Raw genomic sequence first — 15,511 nt, 5'->3', positions numbered from 1 at the left:
CAGCCAGCATCAGGTCAACTGCCCTCTCTGGGCCTCGGTTTCCCAAGTTTCTCCTGAATAAGCTGCCTGAGAAGTCCACGCATGGGGGGCGGTGGAGGGCAGGGACTCCGAGTGTGACTTCCTTTGTGACAGGAGCTCCGATGGCTCGGAGCGACGGAGGAGAGGAGGCTGGGAGAGGGGGTGCAGCCGGTCAGCAGGGGGCCAGGGGGGTGGTGAGAAGCCCGGAGGTGTAGCCGAGCCCCCGGCTTTGAACCTGGGGATCCTGACCATGATCTCGCGGTGCTGCCGTCGGGGGTAGATGCCTCAGACAGACGGGTGGGTGGTGAGCGACAGTCGGTCGCTCCTGGGGACCAGTGAGGGCACCGGGCATAACGCCGGGTGGGGCCGGAGAGGACACGGAACTCTGGGGGATCCGTGAGGGACACGACTTTCCTTAGGGGTGGGGAGGGGCAGGCCTGTGAGGGGGTAGGGAGTCAGGCCCCTGCAGAGCCCCTGACCTTTGAACCTGAGATCTGCTTGGTGGTCTCATGGTGCCACTGTCAGGGGCAGATTCTGTGCCCCAGAGGGCAGACTTAAGGCCCATGCCATGGTGTGTGAGGGCCCATGTGCATGGACATCTGTGTTGGAGCCCCTCCCCAAGTGGAGGTTCCAGGTCCCCCGCAAGGAGTGGTCCCATGTGGAGGGGTGGCGGATCTGGGAGGTCCAAGGCCGCTGCCGGTTGGGTGGGCCCTGAGGCCAGGCAGAGGGACCCTCGGTCAGCATGGGCTGGGCTGTGGGCTGAGTGAGCCCTGAGTGCCTGACTGCCCGGTTACTGCTGTCCTCCCTCCCTGGGACGCCCCCTGCCTTCCCAGGGCAGTGCACCCTCAGAACAGCTTTTCTGCCACTTTTAGGACGGTGGGACCTTGGCCTTCTCCACTAGGGGTGGTGGTGGGGGATTGCTGAAGCCGAGGTTCCTTGGTTCAAAGACCCTCCGAGTTAGGGGGGCAGGGCACAGCCCGCCCACTCCCATTTCTAGTGTGGGACGAATTGGGACTTGGATTTCTGGGGTCCCTGATCCGGACCCTCCAGAAGAGGCAGCTCCCCGTGTTGCCCTCATCCCCCGCCCCCCCCCCCCGGCCCCCTACCCCCCCGGCCCCCTACCCCCCCAGCCCCCTACCCCCCCAGCCTGCGTGCCAGGGGCCTGGTGGGCGTGGTCCAGGGGAGCCCCACCCCCGCCCCTCCCCCACTCCACCTGCCCGCCCTCCACCCCGCCCGTCCCCACCCTCCACCTTCAGAACAAGCCACAGAGTCAGATCATCTTTTAACTCTACTCTATTTTGGGGGTGGGAAGCGGTGAGGCGCGCAGGCGGGGAGGGTCTCCTCCGCGTGGCGGAGAGCGGCGGCCTGGTAGGAGCGTTCTCCGCTGCTTGGCTGTCTCGGGCCTCTCTCAGTCTCTCTTGGAGCCCCTCCCCTTGTCTCGGGCCTCAGGCCCCTGTGCTGTCAGTGTTGGGGTGGGGGAGGGAGCCCCCACGGGCGAGGTCACCCCGTCAGTGTCCCGGACGGTCGCAGGGACGCCTGAGGCTGCGAGTCCGGTGAGTACTGGCACGGCGGGCCCCTCTGTGGCAGGACCGTCCAGGTGAGAGCCAGAGCTCAGGGTCAGACAGTCGGTGTCGAGGGCGCTGGACCGGACGGGGGGCGGGTGCAGCTTGGCAGGGAGGTGGGGCGGGGGAGGCCCCCCAGCACCCCACGAGGCGTGGGAGGTCGGGGCCGGGCCCGGGGGTGCGGGGGCACCGCTGGTGGAGGTAGACGATGTCAGTGGAGCAGCCGAGGTCAGTGTCCCAGGGTGGCCCGAGGTGGCCACTCGTCGCCCCGGGGGGGCGTCCCTGGCACGTGCTTGCTTAGCTGCGTCTGCTGTGCTGGTTCCTCACCCGGCCTTGGGTCACGGGGTCATCTCCCGCTCATCGCTGCTCTCTCCCCTCATTGATCTCACGCCCAGTTGCAGGCCTGGGACCTGGAGAATTAAGACGGAGTTGGGTAGCCCTGAGCCGACTCTGGGTCTCTGACGTTTGGACGGTCCACTGGGTAGCCTGTTGGCACGGATACTGTTGCTGGTCGATGAGTCGATTGTTTGCCCTTCTCAAGTGTTTCCCCCTTGGGTCAGGAGCGGCAGGAAGGGGGCCGGGGTCCGAGCGAAGCCGGCTGAGGCACGGGAAGGCTGGAGGGAGGGTCTGTGGGGCAGCGGGGTGGAGGAGAGGAGGCGTTTTCAGTCGAGGTCCGCGTCCTGCTCTTCTCCGGGCAGCTCCTCCAGCGTTGCTCCTTCCCCGGGGGGGCTCACCCCGACGAGGGTGGATGTAGACTGGGCGTAGACGGCGGTCAGGAAGTGGGTCAGGGCCCTGGCTACCAGCTGCCGGTTAATGGCGACAGACCCCCGTCGGGCGCTGCGGATGCAGAGCAGGCGGCGGACGCCGGTGTCGCCGGGGAGGTGCTGGCGGGGCCCGCGGGCGCCCGGGGCACCGGGGCTCAGGCTGTCCTGCACGTCGCTCTCCTGCTCGTCCTGCGAGGTGTCTTGCAGGCCGTCATGCAGGCCACACTGACGGTAACGTTGCAGGTCGTCTTGCAGGGCTTCTCGCAAGACGACATCCTCATCGTCCACGACGTGCAGCTCCAGGTAGCGGTCTGGGCGCGGGTGGGGGTGGGTCCCCTCGCGGGGGGCGACTCTGACGGCGAAGAGCTCGCACAGCGTCTGCCAGAACTCGGGCGTGAGTCGCAGGCCAAGCAGGGCGTCGCGCCGCCGCTGGCCAGGGCCCAGGAACAGCTCGGCCGGTGCCTCGGCCGGGATGGCGTTGGCGCCCGTGAGCGGGGGCATCTGGGTGAACAGCTGGGCGACGGCGGGGGCGATGAGGGACGAGTCCAGCAGCAGGCACAGAGAGCGCCGCGGCGGCGGCCGGGCCGTGTCCGAGGTGGGTGCGGGTGGCAGGGCGAGGCGCGTCCTGAACCTCAGCAGCACGAGGAGGGCGGCCACGGCCAGGAGGTTCTTCCAGAACAGGAGGCCTCGGAAGAAGTGCAGGATGACTGCCCTGATCTGGGCCATGCTGAGGTGGGCAAGGAGGCTGTTGAGTATTTGGTCTGCTGGTATCAGAGCCAGGAGCTCCTGCCGGAGGTGCTGCCCGTGCGGCTCGTCCTGACGAAGGGCGTCTTCATTCTCCTCTTCGTCCCCCGATTCTGGGGACTGAGCCCTGGGGGACCCTCCCGTAGTGAAGAGCATCCTTGGCCGAGCGGCAGCGCGCTGCTGGAAGGCTCTTCTCCGGAGGCGTTTCCGCGTGGGCGGCGGGGGCCGGCCACCCTTTTGTTCTGGCCGCTCCATGACGTCAAAGTGGAAGTGGGAGAAGAAGAAGACCCAATGCCCGGGGAGAAGTACGGTGAGCCTGTCATTATTCAGAGAGGCCAGATCCTCTGTGTTGAGAAGGATCATGATAGGCTCCTCGGTGTTCTCCAGGTAGCGGCACCACGCCACGAAGGCAGCCCGTACTGGAAGGGTCTTCATCTCCGCCGGCGAGGCCTCCACCTCGATCGGGGAGATGTTTCGAGAATAGAAAGCGCAGCAGACTCGCTGGCCGGTTTGCTCGTCGACTTGGATCAGGGAGGCATGCAGGGCCGTCTTGGTGACGCCCGTTTCCAAGTAGAAGGGGTTCTGGGGCTTGGGGTGGTGGAGGAGGGGCGCCTCGCGGAAAGCCCACTTCAGGCGCTCGAAGGCCTCCTGTTCCTCGTGCCCCCAGTAGAAGGGCCGGTCGCTCAGTAGCTGCTGCACCAGGGGCTCCGTGATGACGGCGAAGCGCTCCACAAAGTGCCGGTACGGGAAGGCGAATTCGATGAGGTTCCGCAGGGACTTCTTAGAGCCAGGGGTGGGGTGCCCTGTTACGGTGCTCACGATGCTCTTGTTGAGTTTCACCCCTTTGGGGGTCATGACGAACCCCAGGAACTCGGCGGTGTGTCGGTGGAACTGGCTCCTGTCCAGGGAGCAGTAGACGTGGTGGTAGCGGAAGCGGGTCAGCACCTGGCGGACGTGGTGGAGGTGCTCCTCCTGGCTCATTGAGTAGACCAGGACGTGCTGCCCGTACGAGAGGACAAAGAAACCGAGCATGTCCTTTAGGATAAAGTGAATCACGCCCTGAGGGATGATAGGGTCTGCGCAGATCGGGAAGGGCCAGTAGCTCGTCATCTCTTGAAGCTCCAAACCGAACGCTGCTTTCCACACGTCTTCCGTTTGGCGTACGTTCATGCTTTCCTCCACGACGGTGCCGCGCAGCTCCAGCTTTGTGAACCACGTGGCTCCGTGTAACTGGTCGAACAGTTCTGGAATCATCTGTACGTAGTCGTGTGTGCTGCTCAGCATGTCCTGCGGGTCCCAGTATTCCTCCCGCCTGGCCCTTTCTTGCATCCCGGCTCCCACAGGTTCCCACGGCGCGGTGGAGGGACACTCGTAATAGGTCTCGCTGTGATCACTGTCTCCAGCCTGCTGAAGCTCAGAGGGCTCTGATTCAGAAAGATCATCGGATCCGTCTGAGCTTGGCTGGTCGGAAGTCTCCTCATCTGCTTCCTTCGGGTTAAACACGTCGGCCAGGTCGGAGTACAGGGGCGGCAGTCCGGGCAGCAAGCTTATGGCGTGTCGTTCCAGAGCGATGCATGGTGGGGGCGGGCGGAAGCAGTTCTTCAGGCAGTAGGGAGAGTGGAAGGTGCAGCGGCCTTTGACCCAGTCGACCTCCGGGGCGTGGACTCGGAGCCAGTCGATGCCTAGTATCACGGAGAAGTTGGGGGACGGGATGATGTCGAATTGCAGGGACTCGTGGTGGCTCTGGTGAATGCACACCAGGGGTTCGGTGTAGAGCCAGACGGGCTCGTGGCCGACCAGCGAGCCGTCCACGGACGGGACCGACCGCGGGCAGGGCTTCTCGTAGAGCTCGACGTAGTGCTCTTGGGCGAACCTCTCATCCATGAAGTTGCCGCCCGCCCCCGAGTCGACCAGGGCCTGAACCGCCACGCTGTGGTAGGGGTTCACCCTCACCGTGAGCAGCAGGAACAGGTGGTCGCGGTCGATGGCGGGGCGGGCCTCGCAGGGCAGCCAGCTGCTCACCACCCACCTCTCCGGAGCGGGCGAGTCGATCCAGGTCAGGTTCCGCGGGCGGGCCTCCGGGGGCAGCCGGAGCATCGCCCTTCTCTCTGCCAGCTTCTCTTCTATCTGCAGGACCAGCAGGATCAGACTGTCCAGCGAATCCGGCTGAGGGATGCGGAACAGATAGTGCCTGATCTCCTCCTTGAGCCCCTGGCACAGGTGGGCCTGCAGGACGTCGTCTGGCCAGCCCAGGGTGGGCACCAGGCCCTGGAACTCGTTGATGTATTCGATGGCGGCGCGATCCCCCTGCCTGAGGCTGAACATGGCCTCTTCCGCCACCCGCAGGGCCTGACGGTACTGGAACGTGTCGGACATGGCCTCCAGGAAGGCTGGGAAGTCGTCCATCAGGGGGCTTTCTCTCTGCACCAGATCTTCGGCCCACTCCAAGGCCAGGCCCGAGAGGTGGCCGATGACGTACCCCACCCGCAGGCGGTCGCTGTAGAGCATTCTGGGGCAGCTCTGTAGGACCAGCTGGCAGAGCACGATGAACTCGTGGTACTCTCTGCGATCGCCCGAGAACTTGCCTGGGACCGGCAGCTGGCCGGCGCTGATCCCCTTCGTCAGGATCTCCTCCGCCACCCTCTGCTGCTCTCTGAGGTCCTGCACGCGGAAGTACAGAGAGATGATGGACCCCACCATGCCCGTGATTTCCGCGGTCACGCTGTCCGCCGGCTCCTCGGGACGTGCCTCTTTCCACCCAGCCAGGTCAGTGTAGTCGTCTTGCTCTTCCTGGGCTCCCCGTGGGTTGACTGATGCCTCTTCCATTCTGCCAGGTGCCCCACCAAAGGGACCCCCCACTTCCAGATGTGAACCATCGCGTGACTCCTCCAGGTCTTGGAGTAGGTCATTGGGTGGATCCTTTATTTCCCTATGTGGGCCACTGGATGGCTCCTCCATGTCTTGGAGGAGATCAATGGGCAGCTCTCCCATTTCCCGGGCCGGGCCACTGGCCAGCCCTGCCGCCGCTGCCGCCGCCGCCACTCTGCTGCCTGGTGTCTCCACGGTGGTGTTGGATGAGCCCTCGGAGGACTCCATTTGTTTTGATGATGGATTCTTACGCTCCATCATCGTCTCAAATGAGTCTTCAGAGGGTTCTATCATTTCGTCGGATGGGAAGGAGTGTTCTCTGAAGACGGGTAAGGTTGTGACGCGTCCGGTCAGTGCCTGGGATGGCGGAGGTCAGAACCTGGGGGTGGGGAGGGGGTGCGAGGAAAGGCAGTGGTTTAGGGTCTCGCGAGGTCAGGGTCTCCAGGACAAATCAGATGCCCAACCTGGCAGAGCAGAGAGAAGCTGGGGAAAGCCTCCCTGGGTCCAACTTGGGGCATCCCATGGAGAGAAAAATCTGCAAACCCCTGACCTTCCCGCCTGCTCTCCCAGGCTTACTCTGCCTGTCTGGCCTGACTACTCCCCCATGGCTGTAAGAAATTCACAGCCCATAAATTCTGTGGAGTTGATGGGCCCGGAGTGGCCGCCGTGGCAGGCAGGCACCTGGCAGGGTGCGTTAACTGCTTCATCTCAACCCTGGCACACAGGCCTGGTCAGCCTCCCTTCCCTTCCTTGGTCACCAGAGAGTCACAGAGGTCACATCTCAGTGCCGTCCAAAGCCGCCCCTGGCAGGCTGGGCCTGCTCGCTTCTGAGGTGCGGATCTCCAGCAGAGATGCCTACTGTTTAACAAGTCCAGGGCAAGAGGAGAACATGGGCACTTGGCTGCTATCCCGTCGGTTGGCTCAGACGCCCAAAATAGCTCTTCTTTCCTCTCCCAGGTTCGAAGCAAACTCGGGGGCAGGCGGAAGTAGTGATCTGGATTCTGGCTTTTCTTTTTTCTCCAGAAGTGTTTATAAAACACCTACTGTGTGCCAGAGACTTGTGCATTTGTGACTTGATTCTGACTCGGAGTTTTTGCTGATTTCCTGTCTTTCACCAGCTTCCAATGCAGCATTCTCCCTAGCTCTGAGCTGTCGAGGAGACCTGCAAATCATTTGCCCACCCCTCCTAAAACCTGCACTCTCCCGAGATCGCCCTCGCTGTCTGTGGGGGCTCAGGAACGTCAAATATTTGGCCTCCATTCCGCTTGCGCAAAAATCTTCGTATGCCCCTGCAATCTCTTTGCTCTAGCAGATGCCCCTTCTCTGTTGCTGGTTGGTTTCCCCGCCAGCATCAGGGTATATCTAGTAGAGCTGGGATGTTCAGTAAGGGGTTGGGGTGTGCGGAGGGCATCAGATAACTTTGACATCTGAGTGACTTAGGATGGATTTTTGAAAATCTGATCATGGGTGGTTTTAGCGGGCCAAGGCTGAATTTGGTTGGGGTTACTTGTACCCTTCTGTGTTGGGGCAGAGCAGATGGAGTTCTGGCTCTCCAATCAATTAGCTCTACGCTTACTGCTCTTTATGCATTTAACACTTTTTGTTGCTTCCCAGTTTTCTTTTCAGCCACCGGGCCAATCTATTAGAAAAAAAATGCATTCCCTTGTGTAAAACTCCTCATTGGCTAAAATCCAGACTTTCCAACACGATACGAAATTCTGATCTGCTGTTTCTCAAAATTAAATACATTCTTGTTAGCATGACAGTTAAATTTGATCCTGCAGTCCCTCTGATTAAAACCTTTCGCTGTTTATTTGCTGTCTACGATATTAAATCCAAACCTGTTAGCGTAAACACTCCTGACACATAAACTCACCGAAATCTTTCTCTGGCTAAAATTTAAGGCCTTAGAATAATAGAAAATTCTGATCATGTCGTTCCCTCAAGGCAGAGATTACATTTTTTTAGGTGAAATCGTCACCATCACCGTCATCTCCGTTATGAGAATACGTATATAGCACATTGCATAAATTAACTCGTTTCCTCTTCATAAAAGTCCTGTTAACTGTGTATTATTATAAAATTCCAAGTCTCTAATTGAAATACAAAATTTGACACAGTAATTCATCTGCAGACTCATCTATTGGAAATAAAAATCTCAGTATGTCTCTTAAAACCCTTAAAACACTTTAGTGGCTAAAATTTAAAAATTTAAATTGGCTAAAATTTGAATTTTAAAATAAAAATTTAAATCGGCTAACATTTAAAATTTAGAGCATAAAATCTCAGTATGTCACCTACAACCCTTAAAACCCTTTAGTGGCTAAAATTTTAAATTGACTAAAATTTGAAATATAAAATCTCAGTAGGTCTCTTACTACCCTTCAAATCCTTTATTGGCTAAAATTTACAACTGAAAAATTGAAATTGGCTACAATGTAAAATACACAATCTCCGTTATGTCTCTTAAAACCCTTAATTAGCTAAAATCTGAACACCTTAGCAAGATGATTTCAAAACTAGATTATCCCCTTCTTAATATAAAGTTTACACTCTTGGGACTTCTCTGGCGGTCCAACGGTTAAGACTCTGCGCTCCCGATGCAAGGGGGCCCGGGGTTTGATCGCTGGTCAGGGAACTGGATCCTGCATATGCTGCAGCTAGGGGCCCGCATGTCACAACTGAAAGATTCCGCACGCCCCAACTAAAGATTCTGCGTGCTACAACGAAGACCTGGCGCTCAGTTTAAATAAATAACTAGATAAATAAATAAATAAATAAACGAAAAGCCGAGACTCTCAACATATTTATAACTTTGATGAGGCACCTGACTAAATCCTTCAGCTTCCTCGACTTCACCCTACAATCTGATATCCTTGGCGTGTTGTGAAAACTTGCTTTTGCTACTCTTTCACATCAACGTTTAAACTTCTAGCAAGAGGCATAAAAGTTATCCATAACTTCTCTATTTAAAGCTTACAAAACTTTCTTTTCATTGCCTATCATATGAAGTTCCAATCACTTAGCATAAAATAAACATTTTTATCATGTAATTTATCTGCAAACTCATGGATCTAAAACCCCACACCTCACCAGGTCACTTCTTAAACTTGTTATTGGCTTCATTCCAAACCTCTAAATTAGGCATCATATCAAAATTTGACCATGTCATGAAAGGTCACGTTTCCTTGCCAGATGCGTGAGTTTGGTCTTGTAACTTCTGCTTCAAATCTCACAATGTCTCTAGTCACCTGTGAGATAGGATCTAAACTCCTTAGCAGAAAATACGCATTTTACTATACAATTTCTCTGCACACTGCTCTTATCAAACACAGAAACTTTTCTTAAAATCTCTTTAATGGCTGACATCCAGATTCCTTAGCCCGACACAAAAAAGTGATCCCGTCGTTCCTCAAAATAGTGTCCAAACTTCTCAGCATCCTGTGCAAATTCCATCATATAACCTCTGTATAAGCGTAAAGTCCTGCCCTGCCTCTATATTACTTGCCATAAATGCTCCAATCCCTCAGCATAAAGTACAGACAGCGTGCGCTTGTACCAAGGGGTGCCTCCCCTGAGCTGTCGATGTGCCTTCATTATCTGGTTCATCAAATCCAGACACCTTAGCATAAAATATATCTTACCAGCTAATTCCCCTGGAGACAAAACTCTCATCAGTCACTCCTTAAGACCCTTCACTGGCTAAAATCCAAATGCCTCTGCACGAGGGTTCAAAAATGAGATCATATCCCTCCCCCGAATGAGACGCTTGAATGCCTTCAACTCTCACATAAAATCACGTCTCCTTGGCATGTTATAAAAATCTGATCATATTATCTTTACCATAAAAATCCACTCTCGTAGCTCTGCTGAAATGTGTACGTTTGATCGTGTAACTCCCCAGTTAAAACTTTTCAAGGTTCCTTCATAGCCTGTAACATAAAGTCCCAACTACTCGTCGTAAAATACAGCATTTTACCGTGTAATTTATCTTCGGACTGGTCTATAAAAACATCCCCACATCTCACCCCGTCATTCTTTGAAACCCTTTATTGGCTTAAATCCAAACTTATTAGCATGATATAAAAATTTGATCTTGTCATCCCTTAAAATAAAATTCATGCTTTCTACCACGGTCAATAAAGTTTGATCTTGCCACTGCACTTAAAATCTCACAGTGTCTCTTGATTGTGGAATTATGGGAAAAAAATCCAAAATCTTAGCATCATATGTGAATTTTATTTTGTAATGTCACTGCATACTCTTTATCTAATACAACAAAACTCAGCATGTCACGCTCTTAGAACTTTTTATTGCCTAAAATCAAATTCCTAGGCACGTGCAAAAATCTCATCATGTCAGAGCCTCAAAATAAATTCCACATTTCTGTGCCTATTCCCAATGTCGATCATGTAACTCCTCTGATCAAAGTCTTTCAGCCTTACTGTCAGCACCCATCAGATCTCCTTGGTGTGCTCTTAAAGTCAGACTTTGGCGCCCTTCAACATGGAAAGTCCAGATGTTTTAGCATGATACTTAAATGTGTGGCTCTCACTTTTCTCTGTACAATTTTCCAATGTTCCCTCATTGCCTGTAATATAAAGTCCAACGCCTTAAAATATATTTGATGTTTTTCTGCAGACTTACCTCCCACAAGCAAAAATCTCCCCATCACATTTCTTCAAACCCACTGGCAAGAATCCAGACTCCTTAGCATGATTATAAAGGTTTGATCCTGTCACTTCTCAAAATAAAGTCCAGATTTCTTCCCCCCAAACCCCAAATCTATTCATGAAACCCCCCACTTAAAATCTTTTTAATGAATTTTCATCACTAACAAAATGTCTCCCTGTCTTAGCATGGCTCCCAAATTTAATCATGGTTTCCTCAGTTTAAAACCCTCCACATGCATGTCCATAACATACAATCCAATTGCCTGAGCATGAAATGCAAATTGGACCAAGTGTTGGTTATACTGAAAAGTCTTCACGTTGCTCTTTATTACTTAGGGTATAAAGCCTAAATTTGCACAAAACCAACATTTTGCACCATCTACGATTCTTAGCTTCAGTTTCTTATTCCTTTCACCCTTCACTCCTCAAAGACTGGGTTTCTTACTTCTTGCCCCCCAAACACGTCTTGATTTCATTGTCCCAGGTCCTTTTATTTTTTAAAACTCATCTCTCTACCTATGATTCATTAATTCATGCAGCATGTCCTGATTCTTTTTTTCCGGACCAGGCATTACGCTAGATCTCCAAGATAAAGGAATGGAGGCAACCTTGCAGAACGTCACCAGCAAAGAGATGAGAACCACACCCTTGTGTTCAATACTGTGTCGGAGGTGAGCTCGGGGTCCTGGAGGGGCAGGGCGGGGGTTTCCCTGTACTCCTGCGAGTGCCCCCTTGAAGCTCCACTGGGCTCAGCTGTCTGCCCCTTTGCAAGGGCTTTGGGCGTCGTCGGAGACCCACGCACCGCTTTGGACAACCACTGTGGGCTTCCTTCTGACTCCTGTCCTCCACGGGCCCACCCACCGCAGCCCCATGCAGCCTAGGGGCTGCCCCTGCCTCTCCTCTGGGCTCTCTGGAAGTAGCATTCTCAGTCCTACGGATGAAGCTGGATACAGGTTGAAGTCTCAAACCTCACAAAAATTTCTTTCAGAAATGTCTACTGATTTGGAAATTCTTAACCTTACCAAAAAAAAAAACAAAAAAAAAACCCCTCCCAAATCCAGTATGATTTAGTGCACCTGGTTTGGGTTCTTTGGGTTGGACCCTCTTTCTTGCCCTCCCGACCCTCATACACAGACAGCCCAGCCTCACCACCTTCAGTGCCTGGAGCCTTCTCGGTCAGGTCAGCTCCTCGCTCGCCTCTGAGCAAGTGGCCCATTGGGTCAGGGCTGCCAACGTGCGTCTATGAAGGGTTGGGTGTGGGGAGCCGGGGGGGCGCCAATCCCTCAGCGAATACCTCTCCCCGTCAGCTCACTTGCACAGTAAAGGAAATCTGATTTTAAAAATAGAGCTTGGAAGAGGAGCTGAGAGGATGTTTAGGAGCGGGGTTGAGCCTGGGGCGGGGGGCGGAGGTGGAGGAATTAGGGGAGAGGTTAGGACAGGGGAGGGGGGCGGAGGCCCAAGCTGCTGGGGAGAAGGTAGGACAGCGAGAAAGAGGAGGGGTGAGGGGGGAAGGGGAAGGAGGGCTTCTCGTGTTCCCCTTTTCCGGCCTCCCAGACGCTGGCTGTCACACCTGGAGCCCCCTGGCTTTCGAGGCCGTCAGGTGGGCACCAGGCTGTTGTCAGGTGAAGACCCCTCTCTGCCTTGCACCGCCTCAAGGCTGTGCTCAGAACCAGTTGGGTTCGAGGGACACAGCCGCCGGGTCTTGGGGGCTCGGTCGTCTGGAAATGAGTGTCTTTCATGTGCTGCGCCCTGCACTGCCCCAGTCTTGCTGGTGGCATGGATGGAATGGGGCATCACGATGCGGTGGGCGCACAGGGGCGCTGGGAGGGCCACAGGCTGTTGTTAGTTATTCTGTTAAACTAATGCAAGGTCAAGTTGTGCCCTTAGCAGGCTGAGGCTGGGGGTCCTTCTTGACTCCCCTGGTGTGGACCAGTGGCGTGGTCCCTCTCTGCATTCAGCTTGCTAGTTGGGAGCAGAGGAGAAGGGTGGTGGCGCTTCTGACGGTGGCTCCCTGAGGGTCCCAAGAGTAGCTGGGGTTGGGTCCCGGGTCCCAGTGGACCATGGGACCTTCAGGGGCTGCTGGCCTGGCAGAGCTCAAGTTGGGGGTCCCTCCCTTCCGAGACCCTGCCTTGGCACTCAACTCCCTGACTTGTGCTAAAGACCCCTTGGGCCTTACAGATAGGAGACCCTTCTCACCTTGGCCCAGAACAGCTAGTCTCTGTTACTCCCCTTTCTTCCCCTGGGGCCTGGACAGAGGTCCTTGACTGTCAGGCCCCCCCGGGCCTCAGACATAACTGGGGACACTAGAAGGCAGAAACGGTGACTCAGGAAGACAGCGAGTTATGGCAAGCTGGGGCTGCCCCCTGGGCTTCACCTCCACCTCCATCCTGGGCTAGGGGGAGGTCTCCTGGAGAGGGCTCCTGCAGCCCCTCGCCTCCCCAGGCCGTCGAGGTGAAGGGCAGTGCCCCTGACCCAGCAGTGTTCCCTCCGATGCAGAGTGCCTGTCCTGCCACCGCTTGACTGACAGCTCCGGGGGCAGCTGGATCCCTCTGCCCAGAATAACCCGGGGAGGGGGAGAGTGCCACCTGCGGGCGGGGCCGGGAGAGGGTCACGGGGAGAGGGGCCTCCTTCTTTGGGCTGCCCCAATCGGCCGGGCCAATCAGTTGGTCCTGAGGCTGCTCTTGCCTTTCAAGGCAAGTGGGCAGGGGAAGGAGCCCGTACCAGCTGCCAGCCTGGGGCCCACGCTGACTTGCAGCCTGCCCTTCTCCCCCTGGGCCCTCAGTTTCCCCACATCTGCAGGGAGGCTTGGGCTGTGGTCTTCTCACTTGGCTCCTGTAGTTCTGGGGTCCTGAGAGGGGCTCGAGGGGTGACCCTGGCAGGCGGAAGGTAGTTCCACCAGCCACTCTTACAAACTGGGGGCTCTCGTACTAGGTCCACAGTTGGGAACACAGGCTGGGTGGTCTTTCAGTGTTGGTCCAGGTTTGACAGCTGGGCTGGGAGGGGTCTCGGTGGACTTTTCCGGATCTCTGGTGGGCTCCCTCTGTGCCTGGTGTGCTGTGGGGTCTGGGGGCCTGCAGGGCATCTTGGGCGGGAGTGGGAGGCCGAGGCTGGCCTCAGTCTCCCCATTTACATAATGGAAGGAGCACGGCCTTCCCGGGGGAGGTGGGCACAGCAAGCCCTTTGTAAACTGTGAAACGCTACCAACGAGTCAGGGCCTGTTATTTTCATTAGGACGCTTATGATTATTACTTTTAGAACACCCGCTATAATTGGAATGGTCAGACAGACTCAGACAGTGTTTTCACGCATGGTGTCAACTTTAATTTTCCCATTAACCCTGAGAGGCGGTGACGCCCTGCCTCGCAAGCGCGTGAACCAGAGTCCAGAGGGTGGAATGGCTTGTCCAGGAGCCGTAATTAGCGGGGACGAAGGCGATCGGATCCAGGTCATTGAACGGCCCCAGCAATAAGCCGCCCATGACTGGAGCTACTGAGGGAGGGGGGGCGGGGGGGCGGTGTAGGGCGCAGAGGCATGTGTCCTCCAGATGGGGGTAATTAGCGCTCATTTATTAAAATGGGTGTTTCCCGAGTGTCTGCTCTGTGTCAGGCACGACCCTGGGCACGGGGCCCCTAATACTGACTTTGTTCCTTATCGGGTGGGCGTGTTCTGGTCTCACAGCTTTAACTGGGATTCAGAGAGCTCGGATCAGGAAGGAAGAGGCAGAGGCAGTGTTCAAAGCCAGGCTTAGGCTTTCTTCCCTGCACTGGTGGCCTGAGGGGCAGGAGCCGATGCCCTGGGTGCAGTGGGCAGTGGCCATTTGGCGCCCCTGAGGACTGGAGGGGTCACTTGCGTTTCATGGCCCGACAGGAGCCCAGACCAAAGGAATGGGGACCTCGGTGTCTCCCCTCCGTCTCCTCGAAAATCTCACTCACGCGGTCATCCCCGACTCATTTGGGCTGATTTGGTCGTGGGCAGAGGGACAGGACAGCTGGCCCAGGACCTGCTAATTATAGCCGCTCAAGTATTTGAGCAGAGCTATTGAGTCCTCCATGTCATGGTTTTTTCTTGCAGGCAAGCAAACCCTTTAACCTCTCTTCCTGAGCGCTGGCCCAGGCCCCGTTCATTGCCCAGGCCCCCCAGGGGGAGGTCAGCATGAGGTCCCCACCCCAAGTCTTACCTTTGATGCAAGCGATCAGTGGCTCTGCTCCTGTCCCGTCAACTGGAACTTCGCTTCTTTCTAGAAAGTTATTGGATAAATGGGTTTCTTTAAGTACGAAAGCCTAGGTTTGGGAGGTGCATGCACTCTCCTCAGTAGCAACCACAGTCCACTCACAGCCTCTGTCCTGCTCTTTTCATGGGACTGTATCACGTCATGTGATACAGTCCCCCCATCGCTACGCTGGGGTCCCTCCGTGATATTTCTTGAGTACTTACTATGTGCCAGGCACTGTTTTCATTCCTTTAATCCTCAGAATACCCTGTCAAGGTGTTAGTTATTATCCCCATTTTGCAGAAGAGGAGCCTGAGGCCCAGAGACAAACCTCAGAGCCTATGGGGCGATCTCACTTCTGTAACTGGGACTGACCCAGGCCGCACATCTCGTCGGTCTCAGGGCCCGCATGTCAACCCAGCTAAGGTCCACACTGGCGGCGCTTATGTCCTGCCTTTGCTCTGTGACACCTCAGCTCTCGGCAAGCCCCCTGTTCTTGCTGGACCCCTGTAGTGTTTTGCTCTGCCCCTGATGTCAGTCTGCACTGGCTGCTCCTTGCTTCACCCCTCCCCCTCAGCACACAGTAGAGTAGGGCCGCCGGCAGCAGGTGAGGCCCGGGGCAGCGCCTCTGCCAGGGGACCTGGTGGGCATTTTCTCTTCCCCCCTCCCAGG

The 15,511-nt window shown here is 55.8% G+C and overlaps 1 protein-coding gene across 1 annotated transcript; it reads right to left on the bottom strand.

Annotated features, from left to right (window-relative positions):
* Positions 1-2,242: 2,242 nt before the first annotated feature.
* RTL1 (retrotransposon Gag like 1) lies at positions 2,243-6,250 on the bottom strand. Its single transcript, XM_060001122.1, has one exon. It carries the CDS (start codon positions 6,248-6,250, stop codon positions 2,243-2,245), a length of 4,008 nt encoding a protein of 1,335 aa, XP_059857105.1.
* Between the last annotated feature and the right edge of the window lie 9,261 nt (positions 6,251-15,511).

This window comes from Delphinus delphis, chromosome 2 (genome assembly GCF_949987515.2).
Source record: "Delphinus delphis chromosome 2, mDelDel1.2, whole genome shotgun sequence".
Classification (NCBI taxonomy): Eukaryota; Metazoa; Chordata; class Mammalia; order Artiodactyla; family Delphinidae; genus Delphinus; species Delphinus delphis.
The sequence above is the reverse complement of the archived record's forward strand: the minus strand, read 5'-3'. Positions and strand labels throughout refer to the sequence as shown.

What these genes read in the sequence shown, in the direction of transcription:
- RTL1 (XM_060001122.1), bottom strand. Translation starts at nt 6,250, where the DNA reads ATGATAGAACCCTCTGAAGACTCATTTGAGACGATGATGGAGCGTAAG.